General features: G+C 25.2%; 1 protein-coding gene across 2 annotated transcripts in view; it reads right to left on the reverse strand.

The window, feature by feature from the left end:
- Positions 1 to 26,076, reverse strand: part of LOC114122942 (metabotropic glutamate receptor 2) — a 175,792-nt gene that overhangs the window by 81,246 nt on the left and 68,470 nt on the right. For both annotated transcript variants that reach the window (XR_007603874.1, XM_050200126.1), the window contains exons 4-6: positions 24,971 to 25,286; positions 11,725 to 11,976; positions 3,537 to 3,821 (exon numbers count right to left, since the gene is read on the reverse strand). Coding sequence is in view for 1 of the 2 variants with exons in the window: in XM_050200126.1 (XP_050056083.1) it covers positions 3,537 to 3,821; positions 11,725 to 11,976; positions 24,971 to 25,286 (853 nt within the window). In the remaining variant the exon portion in view is untranslated. The remainder of the gene's footprint in view (positions 1 to 3,536; positions 3,822 to 11,724; positions 11,977 to 24,970; positions 25,287 to 26,076) is intronic.

A 26,076-nucleotide genomic window follows, 5' to 3' on the forward strand; every position in this document is an offset into this window, starting at 1 on the left:
TCATAAATTAGTATGAAAGGCATATTTAAATTTTATTTTTATAAATTATATTTAAATAGTTTAATTTTATATACGAACACATCTTTTTTTTGTGTACCAGATGTAGAGCTTATTTAAACATAGAATTATAAGTATGTAATAATTGAATTACATAATAATACTGTGCTGAATTATAAAATATATACTAAAGGTATTTTAATTTAAAACCTTACCTCATATTTAAAATATTTAAAAACAATGAGCTATTGTTATAAGGCATACTATATTTGTAAGTAAATTCAGACAGGAAGATAAAATATATAATATTTTGTTGAGTTCCTTATAAATATTACATAGAAATGATGGGTAAATTTTAAAAATAAAATTATATTTTGAGTAATGAATTATAAGAAATTAGTTTTATTAATTCTTTAAACAAATTGTATGTTACAAAAATAATAAAATATATAAAAAATTATAGGTACATCACAGAAAACATTTTAATAGGTAGGTACTGCTGAAAAATGAAAATGATAAACTCCTAAAAATAATAAATTTATTTTTTTATATTTTTTTTATTATTATGATGTTTTTATTTACATAAATAATAATCCAAATGTATCAAATTTCTATTGAAAAATAATATAGGTTAAAATTATAATAGAATTTTACTTTGGTGATTATTTTATTTTTATTTAAAATATTTATTAACAAACGTCATGTTATTTATGAGGAAATAACTTTAACGTATCAAATCTCTATTTAAAACTACTATAGGTTTAAATAATACTAATACTTTAGTAATCATTTTATATTTTCTAAAATATAATTAACAAACATTTTATTTATAATTTTAATAAATGTTGAAACTTGAAAGTAAAATTAATGAAAATTTTAAAAAAGATTTATTTAGTATTGCTCAAAAATCTTAAACAAAACATTTAAAATTTTTAATTTTAACAATTACTTATAGGTATCAAATAATTTGAGATTTAAACATATACCTATAAGCTATACCAATTAATCAATATATATTTATTTAGTAACTTTTGTAAAATTGGGGTCCAAAATATTGATATAATTTTATTAATAATTAGTCTTTTTATATCTCAAAAATTACAATAGATTAGTATATTTATATTCTGCAGTTTTTTTTTATACATTGAATAGAGGGAATATAATGATTATTTTTTCAAGCAAGTATTTTAAATTGTATTCTTATTAACACCTAACGTTTATTGATAAATTCTCATACAAACTAATAATTAGTGTTATTCTAGGTGTAATTTAAATTATCGAATGAATACATTTTTCCATATTATTTTTAATAATTATCAATACATAAAATATCATATTGGTTATTTGTTATAGGATAAAATCTGTCTTATGTATAAATTGATATTATTATTTTAATTATAATAAGCTATTAATAATGACTAATCTAGAACAAAATATAAACTAATTTCTTTTACACTGAAATAAGTTTGGCTTTCGGTGAAACTATATACAATATTTAAATACTATTTACTATGTTCATTAAACTCATAAATACTTATTTGAAGTACTTAGCCTTATAAGGTAAATTTTCTTGAAGATTTACTATTTAATTTTTCTAAATTATAAATGCATATTGCATATATTTTCATCTTTTAACTAACATAGTATAATAATAACATTTGGTTCTAAATACTTCACTTTTTTTAAAATACTGAGTAAAAAATTTCATGTTAAATATTTTTTCTTCATTATTATAATCATTTAATCAAAGTGTATATATTCGTAGAACTTTCTGTTTCATGTTTGAGCATGCCAGTAATTGACCCAATACAGGTATCGTTTCAATGAACTCGAGTTATTTTATTTGAAATTTAAATTTCAATGGAATAGTTAACAATCTTAACTTTTGCTAAAACAGTTTTCTGCGAATAGTATCAAATATATTGGGTCAATTCAGATAGACAAATTCACAGTAAATTATTTACATTTTGGAACATTTTGATATCTAAAAAGAATTTAATCAATGATTTTAAATCAAACACAATTATTTAAAAAAAAAATTTCAGTTATTTTATATTATAAACAATTCAATAATATGTCTTAGAGTTTTCGTTTTTTAGTTGTATTAAAATAATATTATTTATTCTAGTTGTTAAAAAGAGAATAAATGTATTATTTAATTAATGATTATTTATAAATAGGTACTAGGTATAAGTTTAAACATAAAACCCACATCTTGGTATAATATGATTTAAATGACGATAGAATTTCATTTTAAACAATTTATATTGAAATTTAGAACCCATAAATTATTACTTATAACGAATAAGTTTTAATCATACTTAATACTTCTTTACCAAATTATATAAATACACATTTTGTTTTTTTTCTTTAAAAGTTAATTCAAGTACTCAATAAGTGTATTATTCTTATTATTTTTATAAGTTAAATACGATGTTGGGTGTATCACATTAATTTTTTTTTTAAACCATCGATACTAATATATATTTGAATCACTTATCCATTAAATATATTTTACTACCTATCAGAAATAATTTCCATTTTATGAACTTTTAACCCGTTAAAAAACAATAAATATTTACAAACTCTACAAATAGTAAAATGAGTATTTGTGAGTTAAATAAAAGGGTGCCAAATTACCTATGGGGTTACATGATTGAAAAATTAACTAGGTATAGTTGTACTTGATTAGACATTACCTTCTTTTAAACCTCCGATGGAAGGTTTCAGAGAGTAGCTAAATAATATGTAAATTATTAATAAAGGGAATGTGGTAGTTTTGAATTTTATAGAAAAACTTCTTATTATATCATACCGCGTTTTGTTCGGCCTCATGCAAAGATCGTTGTAAAAGTTAAAATTGGAGATGTTTGCAGTGGGAGTTTTTAATTTTATTTTGAGCAGAGAAATTTTATTTTTATAATATAATAATATTATTATTATTTATTTGCATAGGAATATACATAGTAAAAAAAAAAAAAAAACTCATAAATAATAATAATCAACACTTTTTATAAGCCTAAATTGTATTTATAGAGTCGAAATGAGTTTATAAAATTATGTAAGCAATTATGGCATATAAATGTATAAAAATAAAAAAATTAATAAACTAATTTAAAGAAATATAAATGTTTGTTCAAAGATTTCTAAAATCAAGATTATAAAAAAATAAATACCTTTAACCATTTTAAGTTGTATAAACTAATTTTCAATTTTTTACTTACATTTGGGCCTACAATAAATGTATAATGTGATTTTTAAATTAAATATCTTAACTAGGCATATTAAATAAAGTTTTGAAAGATTTTAAACTATTGTGTAGAAATATTTTAGTAAAGATTTATCATTTAGCATATCACTTGAATAAAATAAAACTTAATATGTTGTTACTTGTTAGTATAAATTTAAGCCATTAGTCCTTAACATTGCTTGTGGAGAAGATCAAACACATTAAATGTTATGATATTTTGTTGTTACTTTACTAGTGTTATATGTACTTTTAGGAACTTGTATTTAGTTGGTTAATTCAAACGACTTACCGGTGAAATTAACTTTTCTGAGATACATTAAGAGTTCAGGTCCTTTAACAGGTTTCATGGCTTCACATAAACCAACAAAGTCCGGACCACAATGATAAGAATGCATATCGTATAATGCATGTGCAAATGCTAGTACCGAATCACTGACAAATTGTAATTGATTTTCAAATTTTGGAATTTTTTCTCGTAGATGAAACTTAGAGTCACATTCAACTGAATAATTTGAGTTGTATGGTGTTCTCACACTTTTTGGATATCGACACTGGAAGTGTTCTTCCCAGAATTCTGAAAAAAAAAACATAATTTAGTCATTATTTTTTTGTGAAATAATTATAAATGAACTTGTAATGATTAGAATGATATAAAAAATGAGTTACTAACTTAATTTTCATTAACAAAACAATAAAAATTATAAACTAAATTAAGTTATTTATATTATTGTTTAATTACAATTATAGTTTTAGAAACTAATCTCGAGTATCTGTGTAACATTTAAGTAATAATAAAATAACTTTAAGAAGCAAAATATATGTATAATTATATTATTTTAGTTTATATCTTGTTTTATTTATAAAGATGGTTATTATATTTAAATAATATTATTGTAACATGTAAATATTTTAAATAATATTATATTATGGTAAATTATATAATGTACAAAGCAGGAAAAACAATTTCACTACGGTTTGTATTACTGGTAAAACTAAACAAGTTTGTATACAATACGCAATTAGTGAAATTCGAAAGAAAAATATAGATAAACATTAAACTCAGAAAGTCAATAGTTCTCTAGCCCCAATATTATATTAAATTCTCCCACACCTGTTTTTTTTTTTTGTATAAAACTACTTGGTTTAGATACATTTGTACCTACTCAAAATGATAATATTTTCGGATATTAGATACAAAAATTAATTAAATTGTATACATATTTTTATTATTAAAGAAATAAGTAGGTTATACTAATCCAATAATTATTAAAGCGTAGATCAACGATACTATTTTTATTATTGGCGCAAATAGGAAATTTGGTAATCACCTAAAATTTCTGACAAAACTCCCAATTCAAAATTTAGTACTAAGCATTTATTATTTTTAGTAAATATTATAGGAGAAAAGATTTCAGTAATATAAAAATATTTGAGCTATTTCCGTTTATGAGTATACAAATATACTATTATATTATATTGTACATGAGTTATTGATCACAGTCTGCTTTGTCGATCATTATCGGTGGCGCCACGCCGCGGCTGTTTCTTCTCGTCCGTTCACAATAGTTCTCATCACAAGTCACTCACATACAGTTGTGTAATGACAGTATGATATAATTTATTTTAGCAAACCTTTTATTTATACAGTATACCATTGACCAAGTTTAATCGATGTATATTTATTCCAGTTTTCTTACCAAATGTTGCCTTTTGATTTCAACAAATAATATCTAATTCTTTACAAACGTACAACTATGGCATCACATCATAATATATTTAAACAAAATGACCTGTCGACATGAATTACATGCTGCTAAAGTAGCGAGTATGAGTGAAAATCTTCACTATTTTATTATTGCAGCAATAAAACTGAGGAAAAATCGCTGAAATTATATTAATAAATATAACAATATAACTACACTTAGGATGATAATTTATTTGCACACTTTGCATTCGTTTCCTAATAACTTAAATTATTTTTTTCCGAGTAGTATTTAATATTATTATGACAAAGTCAGTTCACACGTGTATAGTAAATTTAAGTTTTTCTTACCGTGTTTTTTTTCAATTTTCTATTTTCTTAATAACTTTAATTTTTAGATTTCAGTGATTAAAGCTTGACGTAGTTACGAAGTAGGCTTATTGAGACTTATGCAATATTCCGAAGATAATAACAATTGATTGTTATTTTAAACTTTTATTCTTAGTATGGTGGTTAAAATATCATCATGATTTTATAAAATATAATTTATTGTGTAAATCAATATTCTATATTATTTATACTGAAATTTTAATATTTTAAAAGAAATCAATAAAAGACAGTTTTATCTGCAGTATCAGCATTCTGCGTGTTAGTGATATTTAAGCTAAATATATTTTTGACAATCCTTCAATTAAATTTTCTTTGCTGTAGAAATATGATGCTTAAAATCAAAAAATCGAGGAATTTTTTATAACAAACGACACTAGTAAAATGTTATGAGTATTTTTTAGTAATTACCCAATAACGTAACTATAAGCTACCTGCAATATTTCCAAATGCTAATAATTTACGAATACTACGTAATTACTGGTATATCAAAAATACCATTTATCTTTGATATTGTAAAATATTTTATCTTTCTTCTTAAAATGAATAAAGATAATAGTTTAAAACTGGTTAAAAATATCAGTTAATGCACAAACCTAAAAATTGAGGATTCAATTTAATTTTTATAGATCAGTTTATGATATATCTTGCGTTGCGGTGTATCTCACATACATATATACCTATTTGGATTACATTCTTCAAAATCATAATTTTGTTTCGTAATTTTGATTTAATTTGAATAATCTTTTACGATAAATCTTTTTAATTTAAGTAATTTCCGTAATAACATGTTTGTACAAGCAAATGCTATACATTTAATAGGTTATCAAAAATCCAAATTTATGCGAAAAAAAATTTTTACTGATTAAATTATTTAAGGATATAAGAATGAACTGTTAAGATTTCAAGTATACAAACGCGTATTTTATAAACATAAAATAATCATAGTTTTTCGATGCAAACATTTTCATGAAAAAACTTGGTGCGTATGGTTGTAAATATATAATGTTATATTATCTATGTTTTACTCAACCATTTTCGTTACTGCAATGATGAAAAATCAACATAATACAATAATTATTGAAGTCTGAAATCATTTAATTTGAGTATAGAAAACGTTATATAATTTTTGGAAAATTTTGACGTTTTTGTTAAAGAGAAAGACCCACCTATCATAAATTTGCATGTCATACACGATGATAGATTATTTGGTTCGGGTGTTGTGCATTATTATAGTATTACTTGAGTCTAAAAAGTTTTATCGTACCCGTTCTGTGATTCACTCTACTCAATTGACCACGCAAATTATTAGTATAATGATATTATGACGCCTCTTCAATCACCCTCTCTGACTGCAGAAAAATGGCATATATTTAATCGAAATGTCATCGACACAAAACGAATTCCAATTTTAGTGGTTTTTGGCGGCGTTATGGTGGCGGTGATGTTGATGGAGGCGTAGTCGGTTTGGGGTTCGTTTGAGAGTTGTTTTTTTTCTTGATGTGGTTTTTGTTGTTTTGCCATTGTCGAACTTTATTTTCCTCTCTTCCGGAATAACTGGGATATTCGATTTATGCTAGTATTCGAGGGTGGCAGAAAATAAATAAATAAATAATACTGTCTATACATATACGAACTGTTATTATACGGCCGTTACGAGAGACCGACGCGCCTGGTCATATCTACTACTACTGCAGCGTGTGTGTGTGTATAACACGTGCAACCCCGAATATTCTTCATCTCCCTCTCTCCAAAGTAGATTCTGGTAGCAATCGCGGTGGATATGAACGTTTTTAATCTATCGAAACGACTAGTATATAAATGGCATCATGGACGATTATTTATAGTGCCACTTCGATATTATCGAATTTTATACGCCTTCCAGGCCTATCTTACCCAAAATCTTGATAAATATTATACACTGTCTATACGTATACCACGGAAGTCATACACTGGAGTATCTTTTGCAAACGAGTTGATAAGAGTTATAATTATGGGCGGAACCCTTTCTAACCAAAATTAACCTTTTTTCCCTTTTAGGCTGGTTTAACGTTTCGGTCATTCTATAATTATACCCTTTTTTGACCACTTTACTATTTTGGTCATCAATGTAATATTGGATTTTTGATGTTTAACTTATTATCAATTTACCATGAAAATATTATCAACTGTTATAGATTCAAGCGTTTATCATCTTTATAAAATAGCATATTCGTATAAAAATGTACAGAATATTTTGTTGCTGATTATTGATATTGTCAATGTGTACAATTGTAGAAGAATTGAATTTGAAGAATTTTGAATTGCGTTCAGTGTATGCACATACTGTAGTATAAGTACTTTTGTGTTAGGTCATTAGTGCTTATTTTAATATAACAGTTTATTGTTCTTACATAACTATATGTACTTTCTTTAACTGTAAGAGCTTAAGGAATCTAAAAAATGTCCTCTCTTTATTAAAAACTAAGTAAAATTTTATTTATGATAAATAATAAAATGTATTTAAATGTATTTATTAAATGGGGAAAGTGCCCAACTCTGAACAACTCTGGGCGGAATCTTTATACCAAACTTTTTATGAAGAAAAAAAGACTTTAAACGTAATGACATTGTATGGTTCTTAAAAGTTATTGATTTATTTTTATTTTTTAAATTATACATATTATTTAATAAAAACAGTTTATTGGCCAAAAGTAGTTATTTCAAAATAACAGAAACATCACATTATTTCAAAAGAAAAATGTTCATTTTGGTCAACAATTTAGCTTATAATTATTATTTTCTTCTAATATATTGAAAGTAACCATAACTTAAGAGGCTAACTTGTATATTATTATTTTTATTAGAAGCTATTTAAGGGTTTTCGTACAAATTATGAGAATAATCTCGTCAATGCATGGAGTCAAAAATATTTTTGAATGACATTTACGATAACTATATAAGTTAGTTTTTAATGTATAACTCTAAATACGACATGAAAATACTCTTAAAGGAATTAATTTTTTACTAAAATAAATATTTAAGAACGTAATAGTAGATTAATATCAGCTACTATAACCTATAGGTACTCCACATTCATTAAACGCAAAATAGGTTTTTGATTGACCCACTTTAAATATGTGATTGTTCTCAAAACATGTACGGAAAACCCAAAAACACTGTACATGACATAGGGTCGTGACGAAAACTATGTTTTACTGTTACTATACTTCTCGGGCTTTATCAACGTGTGTTTTTTTGATAGAATTGCAAAGTTATGCCAATGACGTATTATGGACATTTCGTTTTGAGGTCGTAATAATATAGTATTATTGCAGAGATACGTTCAAAGTAATTTAATCAAAATACTAACGAAAATTATGATTAATCAAAATTACCTAATTTTTTTTCATATAAATAAGTACCTAATTTCATTGACATAATATTATATATTATGTATAAATGACATAAGTAGGCTAAGTAGGCTAAATAGCATTAAAGTTAAATAAGTAAATTGCAGATATATAATGAACTTATTATTTATTCATATGACATACTAAGTATGGGTTAAGCACCGTGACGATTGATTGAAATATAGAAAACGCATTGAATACAAATCATTAATATAATTCATACGATTCATTTCATCCTTAAAAGTAAAAATATCTACGCAAAAATGAAAATGTTTTTAATAAATAATTAAGCATTCATTTAAAATAGCTTATAATACGTATAATATAATATAACCTTTGACTGTTTTCATTTTCAAAAAGATTTATTTAAAGTAGGAAATTAGAAATTGTTTGATGTTTTAATTATTTTTATTTGTTCAACATTACCACATAAATAATTCATTCAAGTTAATAAGCTCATTGAATACTCGTGGACTATTTCAAATATATTTACCATTCTTAGTAGTAAATTATATTATATTTGCATGGTTTATTGTTTATCTGCCTAATAAAAATGTTCAACTGTGTGAATTTAAAATTTAAATAAGTAATATTTTGAATTCGATATAATAGAAAAATATACATTACTTATAGCTATTGATAAATATAAAATAATAATTAATGGAAAAAAAAATTAAATTAACAAAAACATTATAAATATTAAGAGTTGATTTACTGATACTTAAAAAATTATTATTATCATAGCTTATATATTTTATCTACCTAATATTTTATTTTTCTTAACAGTTAACACAATTATAGTTATTTGATGTTTCGATAAATGATTCAGTACCAACTATTAAGTACCTATTAAGTATTGCAAGGGATAGTTTGAAATTAATCTTATCACCACATTTTATGGATATAATACGTTCTTAAAAACCAAATAATAAATAAGTTTTATTGAGAAATACATAAGGTAAATTTCACAAACCATGTCCAACATGATATGACAAAGAGTATAATGAGTAAAAAAAAATAATTATTTTAAAATTAGAGAAGTGATTTTACTTATATATTAAGTTTTGAATATATCCAATCAATGAATAGATCACTAAAATAGATGAAATAAATTTGAAAAACAGATCTTGGCTCAAGTTTATAAAAACATATCATGAATTATTGTGTCAGCCTTAATTTCATAGTATGTAATATAATACATTTTTATTAAAAATCCCGTAAAAGAAATTAATTTTTGACAAAACTATCGTATATAACACAATAACACATACTATTATATTAATTTAATACTAAAATATTACGAAGCATTATTAATAGATTAGGGTTTTAATATTCTAAATATAGTTTAAATTCTATCGTATATAAAAATTTATAATATACATAATGCCTTAAAGCTTCAAATCCCTACGATTATTAATTTTTAATACAATGGATAAATAAAGAAGAATTATTGTTAAATAAAACATTATTATATTTCAATTAATTTTTAAACTATTTATGTAGTTGCTTATCAAAAATATGAGTAAATGGCTATTTAATACCCGATTTCATTAATATTTGAGCTTAAAATTTCTATAAAACAAATTCCGCAAATATATTTCGATATTTTTATTGATATGATAAATTATTTTATGAGATTCGAAGAATGAATTAATATTATATCATAAAAAAATATTTTAAAAATTCATGTTTTTACTGTTATTTAGTTATTTCTAACTTAATTTTAACGAAATACCTTGAGATGATATAATTGAAAATTGATGAGTTCTGTTAGGGATATTAAACAATTTCAATTTTTCAGTGTTATTTTTTTCTTAGTTTTTTCTAAGTTTAAGAAATCAACATGAATTTTCAAAGAATTAATCAGATCACCTTTGTATCAAGTGTCGTCGATGAATATTGTTTCAATTTTCCAGCTTCATAATTTGATGATAGACAAAAAAAAAAAGTTCACACATTGTTATAAAACCAATACATTTATCACTCCACTCAGAATCGAATATAATATATAAAAATAACAATAATCTTATTGAGTAAATCGTTATGAACGAAAGTTCTGGTGGATTGAGTTTGTAGACAATTTTTCTAAGAAAATGTATAAAATATTTAACGAATGATAAGTTCGATGTAATAAAAAATATAAAAAAAATATGATGAATTGTAATTTCATAGAAATATCATATAAAATAGTTTTTATGAAAAAAACGTCTCAAGGACAAAATTCTTTTCGACAGAATTATTTTAAATTATATTCTGAAACGTGAACACCAATTTATATTTTTATTTGGACACCATATATTAATTTTATTAAAAATTTTATATTTTGGGATTATAATCGGAATGTCAGTTTTAAGACTATATTTATGATGATCAATACAACAGAGTGTATACAATTAATTGTATTAATAGTGAGTATCGAATTTTTAACACATAACAATTTATTTGAATCTTGTAAATTATTTAAAAAATAGTGAACAAAAATAAACACACATCGTGCCATTGTGATAAGGGTATTGTTAGTACCTTTACAAATAACTCTAAAGGCGAACTACATATTATTAATAAATAAACAAAAGAAGAAAATAAAATGAACGTCCAACGCATCAGATAATATATTATTTGTACTACTATGTATTATTATTACTATTATTATGTATCAATATTGTACTACAATATAGAAAACGTAGTTTAAAAAAAATTTTTCTTTTATTAATGTTGTTCAATAATTACGTATTATATTTTTTGCGGAGAGAGGTTTAAATAACACACTTATTTTCTAATTCATCAATGTTAGGTAACTTAACTAACTTCGAAACGTCCAGTGTTTATGTTCAAATGTACTAAATCGTATTTCCAATTAAGTAAATTAATGAAAATTTTTTTTATGCAGAAACATATAAAAATAATTATTTCTTCACATCGAAAAATACAGTTACAAAGATAAAAGTTAAAATACTATAAAATAATTATGAACAACATTTAACTGTATTACATACCAGTGAACCACGGGTTTCTTTTGTTGTTTTCTACAGTGAGTCCTAAAAAATATTCTTCGAATCCGATGACAGGATTAGCTTGAGGTTGAACAGATAAGCATCCTTCCACTTCTGCTTCATTTGTAGCTGATACCATATCTCTCGCACTCCATCCATCTGAACCGATCCACGAAAAATTTCCAGTAGCATTATTTCTCCTTACTGCTTTCATTAAACTCACTACTTCTTGGTCTGATCCAAAAACTATAACCCCTAAAGTTAAAAAAAAAAATTAACAAACATTTGACTATTAATAAATATCATTGATAAATTAATAATCTACATTCATATTGTTAAATTTATTTGTAATCGTGTTGCTTTTTTATTTGACTGTAGATTTTTTAATACTTAAAAGTTAAAAGTATTTTTGTACTGAACTTTATAGTTTTATGCATATTCTCTAAACTAACATACATTTTTTTATATTATGATTCAAAAATAGGTTCTATGAGTATTATTAAATTATTTTGATATCTAATATTATTTTTTTCTTTTATTAATTTTTTTTTTTTTTTTTTTGACATAGAGATGACTCTATTATTATTTATGTGGTTATTTTTGATGATGAATTCTAGAAACGTTCAGTGAAATGAGATTTATATAAACCCAGTCCCATGATACTATTTTTTAATGTAACTGTACCCAAAATAAAAATATATACCATGATATTAATAATAATAAAAAAAGGAAATTGAAATTCTGCATGACGATCTTCCAAGGTTATTTGGTATAAGTTTTAAAGTTCTATAAGTTTATAAGTTTTTATTTATTTTTTCTTCATTGACTTCATAAATTGAATTTATGTATTTAGATTCATACATAATTTACAATCTTTTATTTAATAAAAAATAGTTACTTCAATATTATTCATCAAAAATTAATTATGAAATTATAGCTTAATAATTTATGCAGAGATTACATATTATATTCAATTGATATCAACAATGATAAATTATTATTATAAGTAGACATAATATTTTTTATATGTTTATATATGGCTATAATACTTATAAATGTAATTCAAATAAAGACGATTAAAGGTTTTAATTTCATTGTTTCTCGAAACAGTATTTTATTTTGCCGAAATTATAATTATTAAAGATTTTTTTAATATAAGATATTATATACTTATAATTAATAAACTTAGTGTTTTTATAAAATTATTATAATGAATAGTTACATTTATTGTGATCATTATAGTAATAATATATTTTAATATTATGACATATGTACTTAAATTGCCTATACATATCGCCGTTTTATAAAAATGATAAGAATGTTTCGATTATATTTGAATTATATACATAATTTTGTCACCGAATGTAAAATATTATATTTAAAATGCATATATTTGTAACAATCAGAGAAATTCAACCTGCATATAATATAGTACACAATATAGTATGCTTTACATCTGATTACCAAAGTATTCATGTATTGGATAAATAGTAAAAAAATAACAAAAAAGGCGACCTTAAAATTAACAATAAAATTCACTGAATTTAAGTTCCATACAATGTAGACTATAAAGCAGTTTGATAATTTAAATTAGACAAATCTTCGACAAATATACACTCGATATAATTATCCAGTCTATTATTTCAAACTGACGAGTGGAGTAGGAACACGGATGTCATTGTGTAATTTTGACATTATTACATTGTTATAATAACGATGCCAAACAACGACAAACGACAAGGTAATTTAACGTGTAATATTGGTAGACAAATCACCTGAGAGTATGATACTATTGTTCTAAAAAGTCTTAATAATATAAATCAATTGTGTTAGTATGTATTTAAAAAAAAAATCTCAGGAGGAAATCACTGTTGTATATCGTAAATACCAAGCTAAGTTTGTCATTGACCAAGTCACTGTAATACATTTATTGAATTTTATTTCAACGATAAATAATTTTATTTTTAAAAAGTATGTAAGTGAATACGGCGTGTCATCTTTATTTATAATATTGTAATTTATATTAGATTAAATATTTTTTACGTATAATCAAAATGGTAGGTTGAACTAATTATTTACGAAAAGTATTGTATTAGATTCTGAGTGAAGCGAGAATGTATTAGTTTTATAATGATGTTTATTTCTTTTTTTATTCTGGTAACACTTTTTCTCCTCCTAAACTTGCTCAAAAGTATCAAATTATGTTCTTGAACTGATACTTTAGGGAGATCATTTTTCGATTTTCTCAATAGTTATTTTACGCCACAAAAAAACACTGAAAAATTACGAAAAAACGGGATTTCAATTTCTAACGCTTTGTTTATTGCCATAGAAACGAATAATATTTAAATATTTTATGAAATAAAAAATATTCTTTCGTCCGCTCTCAATCGTTTATTATCGAATGCAATAATTGCATTCAAATCAAATACTGCAAAATTACACTATCCTGTCCAAGGACTGAAGGGACGATATGAACAAAATCCCTATTCCGCAATGCTGATCTTCTTTTTTATATATAATATACATAATATATATACACTAGGTAATTAACTAAACATAATCACTCCCTTTTTCTTATTTAATAAGGTAATTATCAAAAATTTAATTTTTTTTGAAATTTTATATAATTAAATACCACATTTTCAATTTCTAGATATTTTTTTTTACCACATAAAAATTTTTAAAAATTTTATTTTTAACAAATACTCTGTTTTTTACGTATATAGCATATAATTTTTCTGATATATATATATTTATAATCACAACTAAAAAACTATTCGTTTGAATTTTGAATTAGGAAGGTATATAATAGCTTAAAAAAAATTTATACACTCCATAATTTATGAGGAAAAGGGAGTGTGATCATCTGGAAAATATAAAATTGAATACAATCATTATTGATGTGGAATATTGAAAAATATATATTTATCTAAAAGATAATTTTTTTTTTTTTTACTATAGAATCATCAATGATGGTGGTAAAAATAATTTGAGCTCAATTAGATATTTGATTAAATATAATATAGTCATTGAAATGTAATGGGGTAAACGGGGAATCTGCCATATTCCTAATGATACGAGAAACGAGTTTCTCAAATATAGATAACACCACCACTGGAGGGGAAATAAACTGAGCGCTCATAAGATAAACATTGGAAGACTAAACATTTTAACTTTACATCACCCTGGGATCGTATTAAGCTAAGATTGGTATCAAAAGTTTTCTTATTATATGTGGACTTTAAATATATACATTACAACTACTGATATAACTCTATATTCTATAGGTATACTATTTGCACTATATCTCTCAAATTATTTATCTTGGTTACTTGTAAAGTCGTATGTGACAATTTGGAATAATACTATTTTCTTCTAAACTAACATTTGACTCTCATATTAAAATTATACGTGCAAAAGCGTTTAGAAAATCAGGTCTTAATGTCCTTTTTGATCTAAAATTAAATACAATTTTATGGACATACTTAATTGATAAAATAGAAAAGAGTCCAAAGATGTTTTCTATATATTAATATATGTGTATTTTCATATATACTAAATTTGTTAGATCAACTAATTATTTTTGTTGGGAAAAGTTGTGGCTTATCGTCATAATCAACTTGACGAGATTATAATAATATTCTATTTCTATTCAAATTACTTAACGATAAATTAGTGAATCCCGAATTATTAAGAAAGATAAACTTTCATACCTCAATGACGAGCTCACGTACAAAATATACATTTCATGATGTCACTAGTAAACAAAATATTATCCTAAAAAGTCCTATAAACCGTATTATAACCTATTGCAATAACCATTTTAATAATTAAAATTGTTTTCTTCAGTAATATTAATTTACTAAAACAAATCATTATTAATCTGTTTACCGAATGGTACGAATTAATAATACGTCAGTTATATTCTGAACTCTCTGTCATTTGGTATTGCCAGCCCATGTAATTTCAAATAAAAATAACAATAATAACAAAACATGTAATGTGTAATAGTATAAGTGTTTCAAAAATCGTTTTTGTTTTTAAATATTATAAATGGTGTGCCTAACCAATGTAATTTATTTATTAATAAAAAAAAAAAAAAAACGTGCACAGCTATGCATATGAACGACCAACTAGCAGCAGTGAGTTTGTTGAGCTGTCAAAGGAACTTTTATTCAGTGTTGTGGTACATTAGGGTGTTGTTAGGGTATGCGTATGTCGGTGTGTCTAGCGTTAATATTTTACATTATAGCGTCTCAACACGCAATTATCGACGGATTTTTGTACACAATAATTTTTCACCAAAAATTATCGCCGGTTTAATGTAAGAGCGAGTATAATATACTAATTACTGAAAACATGTCGAGTCGTTACACAATCGACACACTGCGATTTTGGGTAAGTCGAATAACGAGGCAACAGCGCTCATGCGGACGGCAGATTAGACGCACGCAGGACACAACGCGGTCCGGGCGTATTAGGTCACATATTTCACGGACGGCGTACGGTGGATGCGGAATTCAAAACACCGTCGCCACAGTATTCTTATTTCTATATATGAATTATAATAGGATCGCACAGGCGCATATCCGATCGTCCTGACTACATTCTGCGGAATGACGACGGTATAGAGCCGACGGACGTGTGCGCGTGTACACGGATTTGATGGCGGTCGCGGGCGGTGGCAGGACGGGCGCGGGATATGAGTTCCGTAGAGAGACGTGACGAGAAAAAAGAAAATTAGGGTCGCGTCTCGTATACGCCGCACTACAATATACGCCCGCCTGGTGAATGTCTTATAATATATATTTTCAGCTGCCGTGGTGACGTGGTGGAAGATAAACGAGTCCGCGGCATCGTTTAAAACCTTGTTAAGTTCTGTCGATGTCAATGCGTTTTATCGGACCGGTGCAGGCCCACCACACAACGCCAACCGCCGGTTTATCACACCTTCTCTCCGCCGGCCACAACAGCCACCATTAACCCTTCGCCGCCCACCGATGGCGGCCAAATGACCCGCGAAACGTCGATGTGCAAAATTAATGAATACCCTTTCTCTGTCGCTCGCTCTTCACACTCTCTCCCCCTCTCTCTCTCTCTCGCACTCTGTGTGTGTGTGTGTGTCTTTCACACATGCACTCACACAACACACGCATGCTATACTCTCACTCTTCTAACCGATTTGTTTCTAAATTGTTCCTCCGATGAACCTTTACGAGCACACTTTCCGAACATTGCTTACACTATTATAGATACCCTTTGTATACCTACTCCATATCGGTGGTTGGACGCGAAACTTCAGACGACCGACCCGAAAATATATTATTGAAAATAACTACGTTGACTCATTAGTAGTCGTATTTCATACGATACACAACGTTCCGGTTACCGAAACTCGCGGCACAAACGAGTCAGTTGACGGATCGACTCGTGGAAAAAAAAATACCGAAACGAAAGAGCAAAATACAAAATAACCGTTTTTTTCCTCATCGATTGTAGACGTGTTGGTTGACCAATCTAGTGTCTGACGAGAACGTGACGCGTAAAGCTACAATGTGAACTACCAAAAAACCAATTACACTGTCTCCATCGATCTTTGGTTCTCGAAACGACTTATATTTTTGAACACATTAATATTAGCTGGTGATTGATAGCTATACTGTTATATTTCTGGGTTGCTTCTATTCTAAATCGAATGACAATTTATTTGTTTAAATATAATATTAACTTATATGATATTATACCATATAATATGACATCACAGGATGTGCCACATTTTTTGAGTGATGGTGTTTATATCCTTAAGAGTTTATTGAATCTACTGTACTTGAAATAAAATAGAAAACGACATCTATAAAATATGTCACTTTCACTTGTATACCATTTATAATAACTGTTAAAGGGTTGTTCAATTTAAAAATACATACGACTTTACCTTAATATTTTCATGCTTATTTTTTACTAAGCATATTATATATTCACCAGTTAATTTGTTTAATAAGAAACACCTGCACATGTTACGAGTTTTTGAATTGATATATATGCAGACAGGATAGTTCATATTTTAGATTCCATACTATTATTATGATTTATATTATTCAAAAAGTATTTTGTTAATTTAATATTCATAATTTAAAGCGATTTATATGCTTAGAAATCAAAACTGACAGCTCACATGGAAGAAATATTTCACTATTGTTTAGAAGTGTATTATATACATTATCTTTTATATCTGTATTCAATTCAATGTATTTTTAAATTTAGTAAAGTGTCGTCAGTGGTTGGGTTCTCCACAATCTTATCTTTATGTCTATCAATTCTAACTTATTATACAAAATATTCATAAATAATTTAATTTCAAATAAAAGGCAAAAACAATAATAAATAGTGCCAATACTACAACAAATAAACAAAAAGACAAAAAGTGTTTGTAATAAATGTTATTAAATATATATATATATTCTAGAAAATTGCTTTGTTGATGAAATGTGTTAGCTTTGTATGTCAAAAATTTACATAATATTTGTTTTGAATTACTTCAAGATAAATAAACGTAGTTTTGAACATTACATTTCGTCAATAAATGTATTAATCGCCTGTTGAAAAATACATACGTTTCAATGACATATAAAGTTAGTGCAAAAATAAGATATGAGGAATCGTGTATTAAAATCCCAAATCTTAATTAAAAATTGTGTAGATTAAAAAAATAATTTGTACATTCTTATGATTTTATTAAATTTTGTCACGTACTAACTTAAAACGCTTATAAAAAAACCTTTGTATTTTTGATATTTTATAATTTATAATAATATAACTAGAAAAACCTTAATAATATTTCAAAGATTTTATGAAAAAAATATTTTATCGAAAATATACAAAAATTTTAATTTTTAATCCAAACCTAAATTAGTTTTAATATTTTCAACTTTTATTTGAGTATAAGCAATTATAATCTAGATAAAAGTTAAATGTTTCAAGTTTCTTCAATTAATATTTTTTGGATTACAACACAGAATGCCTAGAATTGTTAATTTTTTTTTAAATTCGTACTAAATGATGTCAAAATTTGAGCTTTCAACGCATTATAAAAGGTAAAATTATAAGGTACACATTACTAAACTGATCAAGTATTTTTACTTACATCTTGTAAAATTGAGTACACAATTATTTACGTTGCTTAACTCATCCAATAATAATCGTTATGCATAGATTTATTATGAAGTTGATTGTTATTATACTTGTATAATAATGCGATATCATAATATTCTTTTATACGCTAATAAAAGCGATCATAATATACCAAGCCCTTTTAGGTTACCTAATAGATTTATACGGCTTACAGTATTTTAGTCTTGCTTTAAAGTGGATTTCAAACCATTTATTCTGTGAAAGAATTTCGCCGAAATTTCAGATCTAACAAATGTATACGACTTTCCTTTTTTTTTCGTTAACGTATGTTCACTTTTATATTACATGAACAGTCGAACGAAATGCTTATTATTTTTCACCCTTTTGAGCGTTCAACATTGGACTCTAAGATAAAATGTATATCACTTTTAGAGTACCCTATGCCACTGTAAGTCTAATTTGGTACTTTACGACAAAATTTAATTTATTACAGTGTATAGTAAGTCAAATAATTGAATTATGTTTGTAGAATGCATAGCATCTGTTAACACTTTTTCGTTCTAAAAATAAATTTATTGCAGAGCTAAAAGTAATAATCAATTCCCAAGTCTTAGAATTATAAAAGAAAAGCAGCAAGTTTAAGCAAATATTATCAAAACATTGACTTATATTTTTTTATAAAGTATAATCCATAAGAACTTTAAGCATTGCATTGTTTAATTAATTTAAATACATGCAGAAAAACGGATATAGTTGTCATGACCCATAGGCATCAATAATAATCAATAAATAAAATATAATGTTTAGGTTGTAATAACATCAAATAATCATTATTCTTTTTGTATATGCGTGATTACCATTGCTATTGTTAAACTGGCAGTTCACTATTTTGTGTACTAATCAAGGACGAGTTTAATTTAATTAAAAATAATATTGTATTAAAAATATTAACATGAAAAAATCAAAAAAAAATATTTATCCATTTTTCTTATAAAAATAAATAAACAACAAGGAAATAAACAATTGTCTACTCACATAAAAGATCATGTCAACGTTAGATTGATATGCGTAATAATCAAAAACCCAGTGAGACAGTTTAAAAGTAAACTATAGGAAACAACGAAAAAAAAAAGATTACAAAAGATAGCGTTGTAACCCAAAATATTTAATGACCCTTTATACTAAAGAATTAAAATTTAAAAAAAAAACAGTATATAATAATTTTAGTTAAAACATGAAAGTTATGATAAATCATTTTTACATTTTAGCTCCAAATTTTTCTAAAAATTAAAAGAAAAAATTAAAAAATGATATTTTTTAGTTTAATTTAATCTTATTTGTTTTATTTTATTTATATATTTGATATATACTTGGTTTGTTTGCTTATTCGAAACTCTCTGTTCTTTATATTGAAAAAATAATTCCATAAAAATAAATACATAAATTTAAAAGCATGAACATCATTGATCTGAGCAAAATCAAAAAATTTAAGTTACTCCTAACAAAATATAAGCATTATGGACAACAAAACATTTTTTTTTTAAAAAAGATGTATGCATTGGATAAAAAGTAAACATCAAGTGTTTCAAAATATACCTATTTCTCAATTTTCTAAATATTTGTTTTGAAAAATCATGAATGCATATTATTTTGATAGGTAGGTAATTTATATTTCCTTTAACATTTAGTAACTTATATTTTTTTGTTAACCAATAAAAACCTTTGAATTTGTTGCATTGAAGCAGGATAAATCTTTACAAATATTAAATTATAAATGTTGAATAATGCTCTATTATCATTAATAAATATTTAAAAATTAGGTGAGAAAAGTAGTATTTCATGAGATAATCTATCACAACTATGATACATAACTACTTGTTTAAACATTAAAAGTATATAGACATTTAAAAGAAAAACTATTCCTTCTATACTGCATAAAAATAATTCAAAATTATATTGTAAATATGAAAACATATATTGGCATTTAAAACATGGAATAAAACAGTTAAACTCCGTTTCACTAAAATTTTTATGGGGAAAACTGTAAGTGAAATAATATTAAAATTACATATATTTATACCTAAAGGTATATTAAATTATCATGAATACAAATTTTTCAAACAGGAGCGGTATAGTAATATTAATTCTACTATTAGCAATATAGTAGATTGAATTACATTTTGCAAAAACCTTACATTTTTCATATTATTAATTATTTTAATAATATATATTATTATATTATTGTTATAAAATAGGTAATGTGGAATTTTGTTTAATGGTGTATGTAGGTACTTTGTTGCCCCGTTTATTTAACGTAACTTGACGGCTTAATAAAATATGTATAAAATATCTCTTCATGAGGCATTATTATTTTGGGCATTTTCTCATTATATTAGTTTTTTTTTATGTCCCATACACTTCTAAATATATACCTAGAATCTTAATGTAAATGATGGTTTATAAAATATTTTATTTATTTATTTATTTATTTTCTTAATATAGTAAATAATTAATGTGTCATTCTTATATTCTTATCATAATATTATGTCAGCATTAAAATATTTTTTCTCCTTAATAATAAGTTTTATCATAAAGTTTAGTTTTTAAGTTAATTTATTTTTAACTTTTATTTTCCATTTCTTTGCTAATATATTATTTATTTTCTATTCATCAAAATACAATTATACCCTAGTATCAAAAGGATGTTATTTTCAAAGCTTTTTACTTCTGGCATTATCTTCGATTTTATAGTACGTTTGTTTTATTATTATTTAAATTTGTTACAAAACTTAATGAATCACAATAGTGTAATCATCGAATCATTTCCGATTATTTTTTTTTATTTTATGGCAGAATATATATTATTGACATTTGCAACAATAATTTTGTAATTTGTGGGTATATTGATGATTTTGTAGATAAACTGCTGCTACAGTATCTTTTGGGGTTTTTGATTCATCACCGGTAAATATGTTAAAAATTAGAAAGTGTTTCGATTATTTCATCAAATAATTCTTTATACTATTACAGTATTATGATACGATGATAACCCTCTTCTTTGTCAATTTATTTTATTTAAGTGGGGAAATTAAAACAATTGATTTTATTATTTTTAGAAGACATGTTAGCATAATTTGTTAAAAAGATTTAAAATTTTGGTTTTCGGTTTGAGTTATTGTTGATGTATATTTAAGAATAACTACTGTTGTATTATAATAAAATATTATAAAAGTAAAGAATAACATTTTTTTAATTTAAATATTCTGCCTTTTCTCTTTTTTTTAAGGATTATTAAATCGTTAAATTGTCTAGTTTTCTTATATTTATTGAGTACTTTATTTTTTTTCCTTTATCGTGGTTTTACGTTTTTCGTTCCTTCCATAGTTAAAGCCATTTTTTTATAGAAATAATTGCATTTTTTTAATTACTTATAGTTCAATTTATTGTACTATATCTGTGAAAATATTATATTCTTCTTCTAATTAATTCCTTTTTATTATTTGATAATTTTACCTTTTTCATCTGTGTACTCATTACCCTATAATGTATTATAACTACGAGTATTAATGTAGGTAACCTACAAAACTAAATGGTTATGATAATTGTTCGAGCATTATATTTATGCTAATTGGCCCGTATAAAACCAAACCATTGTTGGTATGGATTTAGGTTTTTTCTATATTTATTTTCATATATTTCTCTATATTTATTTCTGTATTTTTTTGTTTTAAAATGCATATTGTAATATAAAAATTATTGTCAATTCATGTGATAACAAAATGGTAATTTTTATCTGTGTGCTGTGGTTAACTCTGTTTCCATTATAAATCATACGATAACGAGTATGAAAATTTTATTTTTTACAAATGTCCAATTTTTAACACACTCTATGTCGACCGATAGTCCAATTTCCCCTTTATTGCTAACAAAATGTTTCTTTAAACCCGAATTCGTGCTGGGATATATTTTTATAAGAACTCAATTTTCACTGTGGCAGTTGACGATTATACGTCTCTGCCCTCTGGGCACTAAACACAAGTGTCTTAATAATACAATAGTTACTAGGTAGTTGATACTGTTAAAGATGAGGGTTTTCAAATAACACTATGATAGATCCAAATATTCTGTGACTAAAGGTGAGATATCATATTTACGAAAAAAAAGTCTCATATTAAATCGTTGGAGCATAGATATGATTATAAACTTGTCAATAAAAACATTGAAAACAAATTAGTAACAATAATACTTTTTTATTAAGACTCCTGGAGCATTCTTATATAATTTAAATGATAAAAAATAATCATGAAATAAATAAATTGCTAGACGTAAAATTTTACGAATAAGCTGATCTTAATTAGTTTGTAAAATCTTTGGAGTAATTCAATGACATATCATCAAATATATCATCTTATGTTATTATCTTATTAGCCGTAAGTAAATATTGAAAGTTACGTAAACAAATAATTACTATAGTAAAATGGACAAGTGTGTGTGCACTGAAACATAATAAACCAATACGTTTCGATAGTTGCTAAAATTAAGCTGGAAAATATCTGTCCATAGTATATTATGTAATATTCGATATACTGAAGCGTGGTAAATAGTAATGTACTAGTCGAATCCTGTTGGCACGTTCGACATTTCCAATATTCTATTGGCAGCTGTTACTGTTGCTGGGAAAGCAATTTTCTAAACACCTGTATTTGGAAAATACGGTCAGGCGCCTGAGAAGTGGCAGCAGTACATTATAATATAAGATATATGTTACCTATACAATATATACGCAAATTATTGTCACCATAGACAACGGGACCGCATGAAATGAATATATTACTATGATGGACAATATGTGTGTGCCTATCTTTTCGTAGCATCAGAATCATTCTCGTTCAAATAGAAACGGTGCTAGAGATCATAAATTTCTATTCAAATGATACGTCGAGAGATTTCAAATAAATCACGAGATGATATTTCACATTAAATTCGTCCTGTAGTCATTTTTGTTCCGTGTTTTCATTTTATTTTTCCGCGTTTTTATTATAATATTTTTTTGTCTCTTTTTTTTTTTAGTGAACAAATCAACGCTCGGCACTTTTATAAACAAGAGGGTCCCTTACGAGGTTTTTTTTTCAACGCTATTTCCAAAGCCAAATGTTGTGCAAATATTACCAACCGTTCTATAATATCTTTTGTCCTAAATCTTAACGTAACGAAAATAAATACGTTTCTCTCAAAATCTACAGTTTTCACAGAAAATCTCTCACTCATCTACATTGTCACATTAAGAAATCAACACAGAATTTATATTGTTATTAAATTGAACGTCATTTTTCGTCTGTTGGCATCATATAATTCCGCTCTCACAATGTGACATTCATTTAATCCTTTTTTAGGTCCTTCATGATAGATGTACTACCTCCGGTTAATCTTAATAGCACAGCTTATGGTGAATTTAATAACTATTTAGTTCTAAAGTTTTAATTCAAGAACTCCATCGAACTTCATCATATTATAATCCACGTGAAATACAATTGAAAATCTATTTCTATTGTGTTCATTGATAATTAATACCGTAATTTATTTATTTAAGAGGATAATATTAATTTTATGAAATACGTTACCGTATAAATAAAACAACTTAAATTTCATAGTTTTAGTTGCGTGTAGAAACCTGAAATTTATAAATGTCCGATAAACTGAGTTTAGTATTGAATAGTTATATCACCTTCACGCCCTATCACACAAAAGTTTCTAAAATATTACCTTAAAATATAATTAATACCTAACATCAACTAATTAAAAACAACTACTTCCTAAGTTTATTATTCAGGTAAATATTTGGATTAATAAGTCACCTAAAACTTACACGTTAATAATAAAATACCAGAACTCAAAGTTGTATCTAAAAAATCAAAAAATGTAATCATCAAACCTTGAGCTATAAGCATAATTTTCAAATTATCGAACTGCTTTAAGAATTATTTTAATTCGAAAGTGCATTTAATACATAAAAAATACAGAAATTCATACTATAATATGTATAATTATATATAAATAAAATTATATTATTTTTGGATGAAACTTACACACATAAATTTTAGTTAAAACCACTTACCCTTTGCCTTAGGCTTACTGAGAAGCTTAATAACGATATCATCATAAGCTTTTTCTTCTGCCACGCCCGAATCTTTAACTAGTTTTTCCTTTGCCGCAATACAAATATTGTATCTGGGCATCAATTTCTCTAATTCTTCAAAAGCTTTAATGCCATAACTGGACTCTTCGTAAATAATTGATATGTAACTCCAGCCAAGTCTTCGAACAATTTCTACCATAACCTTTACTTGATAAAGATCTGAAGGTATAGTTCGCGTGAAGTACTCAAAGCGTTGTTTGTTACTTAGTTCAGGACTTGTTGACCAAAACGAGACCTGAAAAAATACAATTAAATTGTATGAGAATATAAAAAAAAATAATTTTAGATGATATTATTAATAGGTAACGTATAGAAAATTAATTAATTTTTAATTTGAAGTGATATTAAAAAATTAAAAATATTAAATACAAATTTAATCGTGAGTTTTTCTAATTGAAATATTAAAAAAGATATCGTAAAAACATAGTGACAATTTTTATTTATAAGCATTTTAAGTGCACAATTTAAAGAAATTTATTATTTCAAATATAAATAATAATATTAGTTATTTTATTGTAATTCAGACTTATTATCTACAGGGACTTGAAACTTTTTGTTATTATATATATTATTATTCACAATACAAAATGTTTTAATATACTCGTATAGGTTCAAATCACGAACTTATTCATATTGCTCTAGCTAGAAAATGTTTTTAAGGTTGAAAGTATAATGACAATATTGTAAACAAAATTTTATTTTAATAAATTAGAATTAATAATGACAACAATGTGCTTGCTACTGTGGAGCCGATTAATTAATAAATATAGTCACGATATAATATAAGGCATTGTTCCTATAGTGACGTTAAGACGACGTGCGCTTTTTAATATCATGACTTGAGCCAATTTCATCATTTTTCAACTTAGGTTTATATATAATACAATTTTAGGGCATTAAGAACACAAACTGTTCTTCGGTTATGTACCTATAATTATAAGTTGACTTATGTTAATATAAACTATTAATATTCCATGAAATAATATAATTATAATTATTATATAATATTTTCTACCTCTGCTCAT

This window comes from Aphis gossypii, chromosome 2 (genome assembly GCF_020184175.1).
Source record: "Aphis gossypii isolate Hap1 chromosome 2, ASM2018417v2, whole genome shotgun sequence".
NCBI classification, from domain to species: domain Eukaryota; kingdom Metazoa; phylum Arthropoda; class Insecta; order Hemiptera; family Aphididae; genus Aphis; species Aphis gossypii.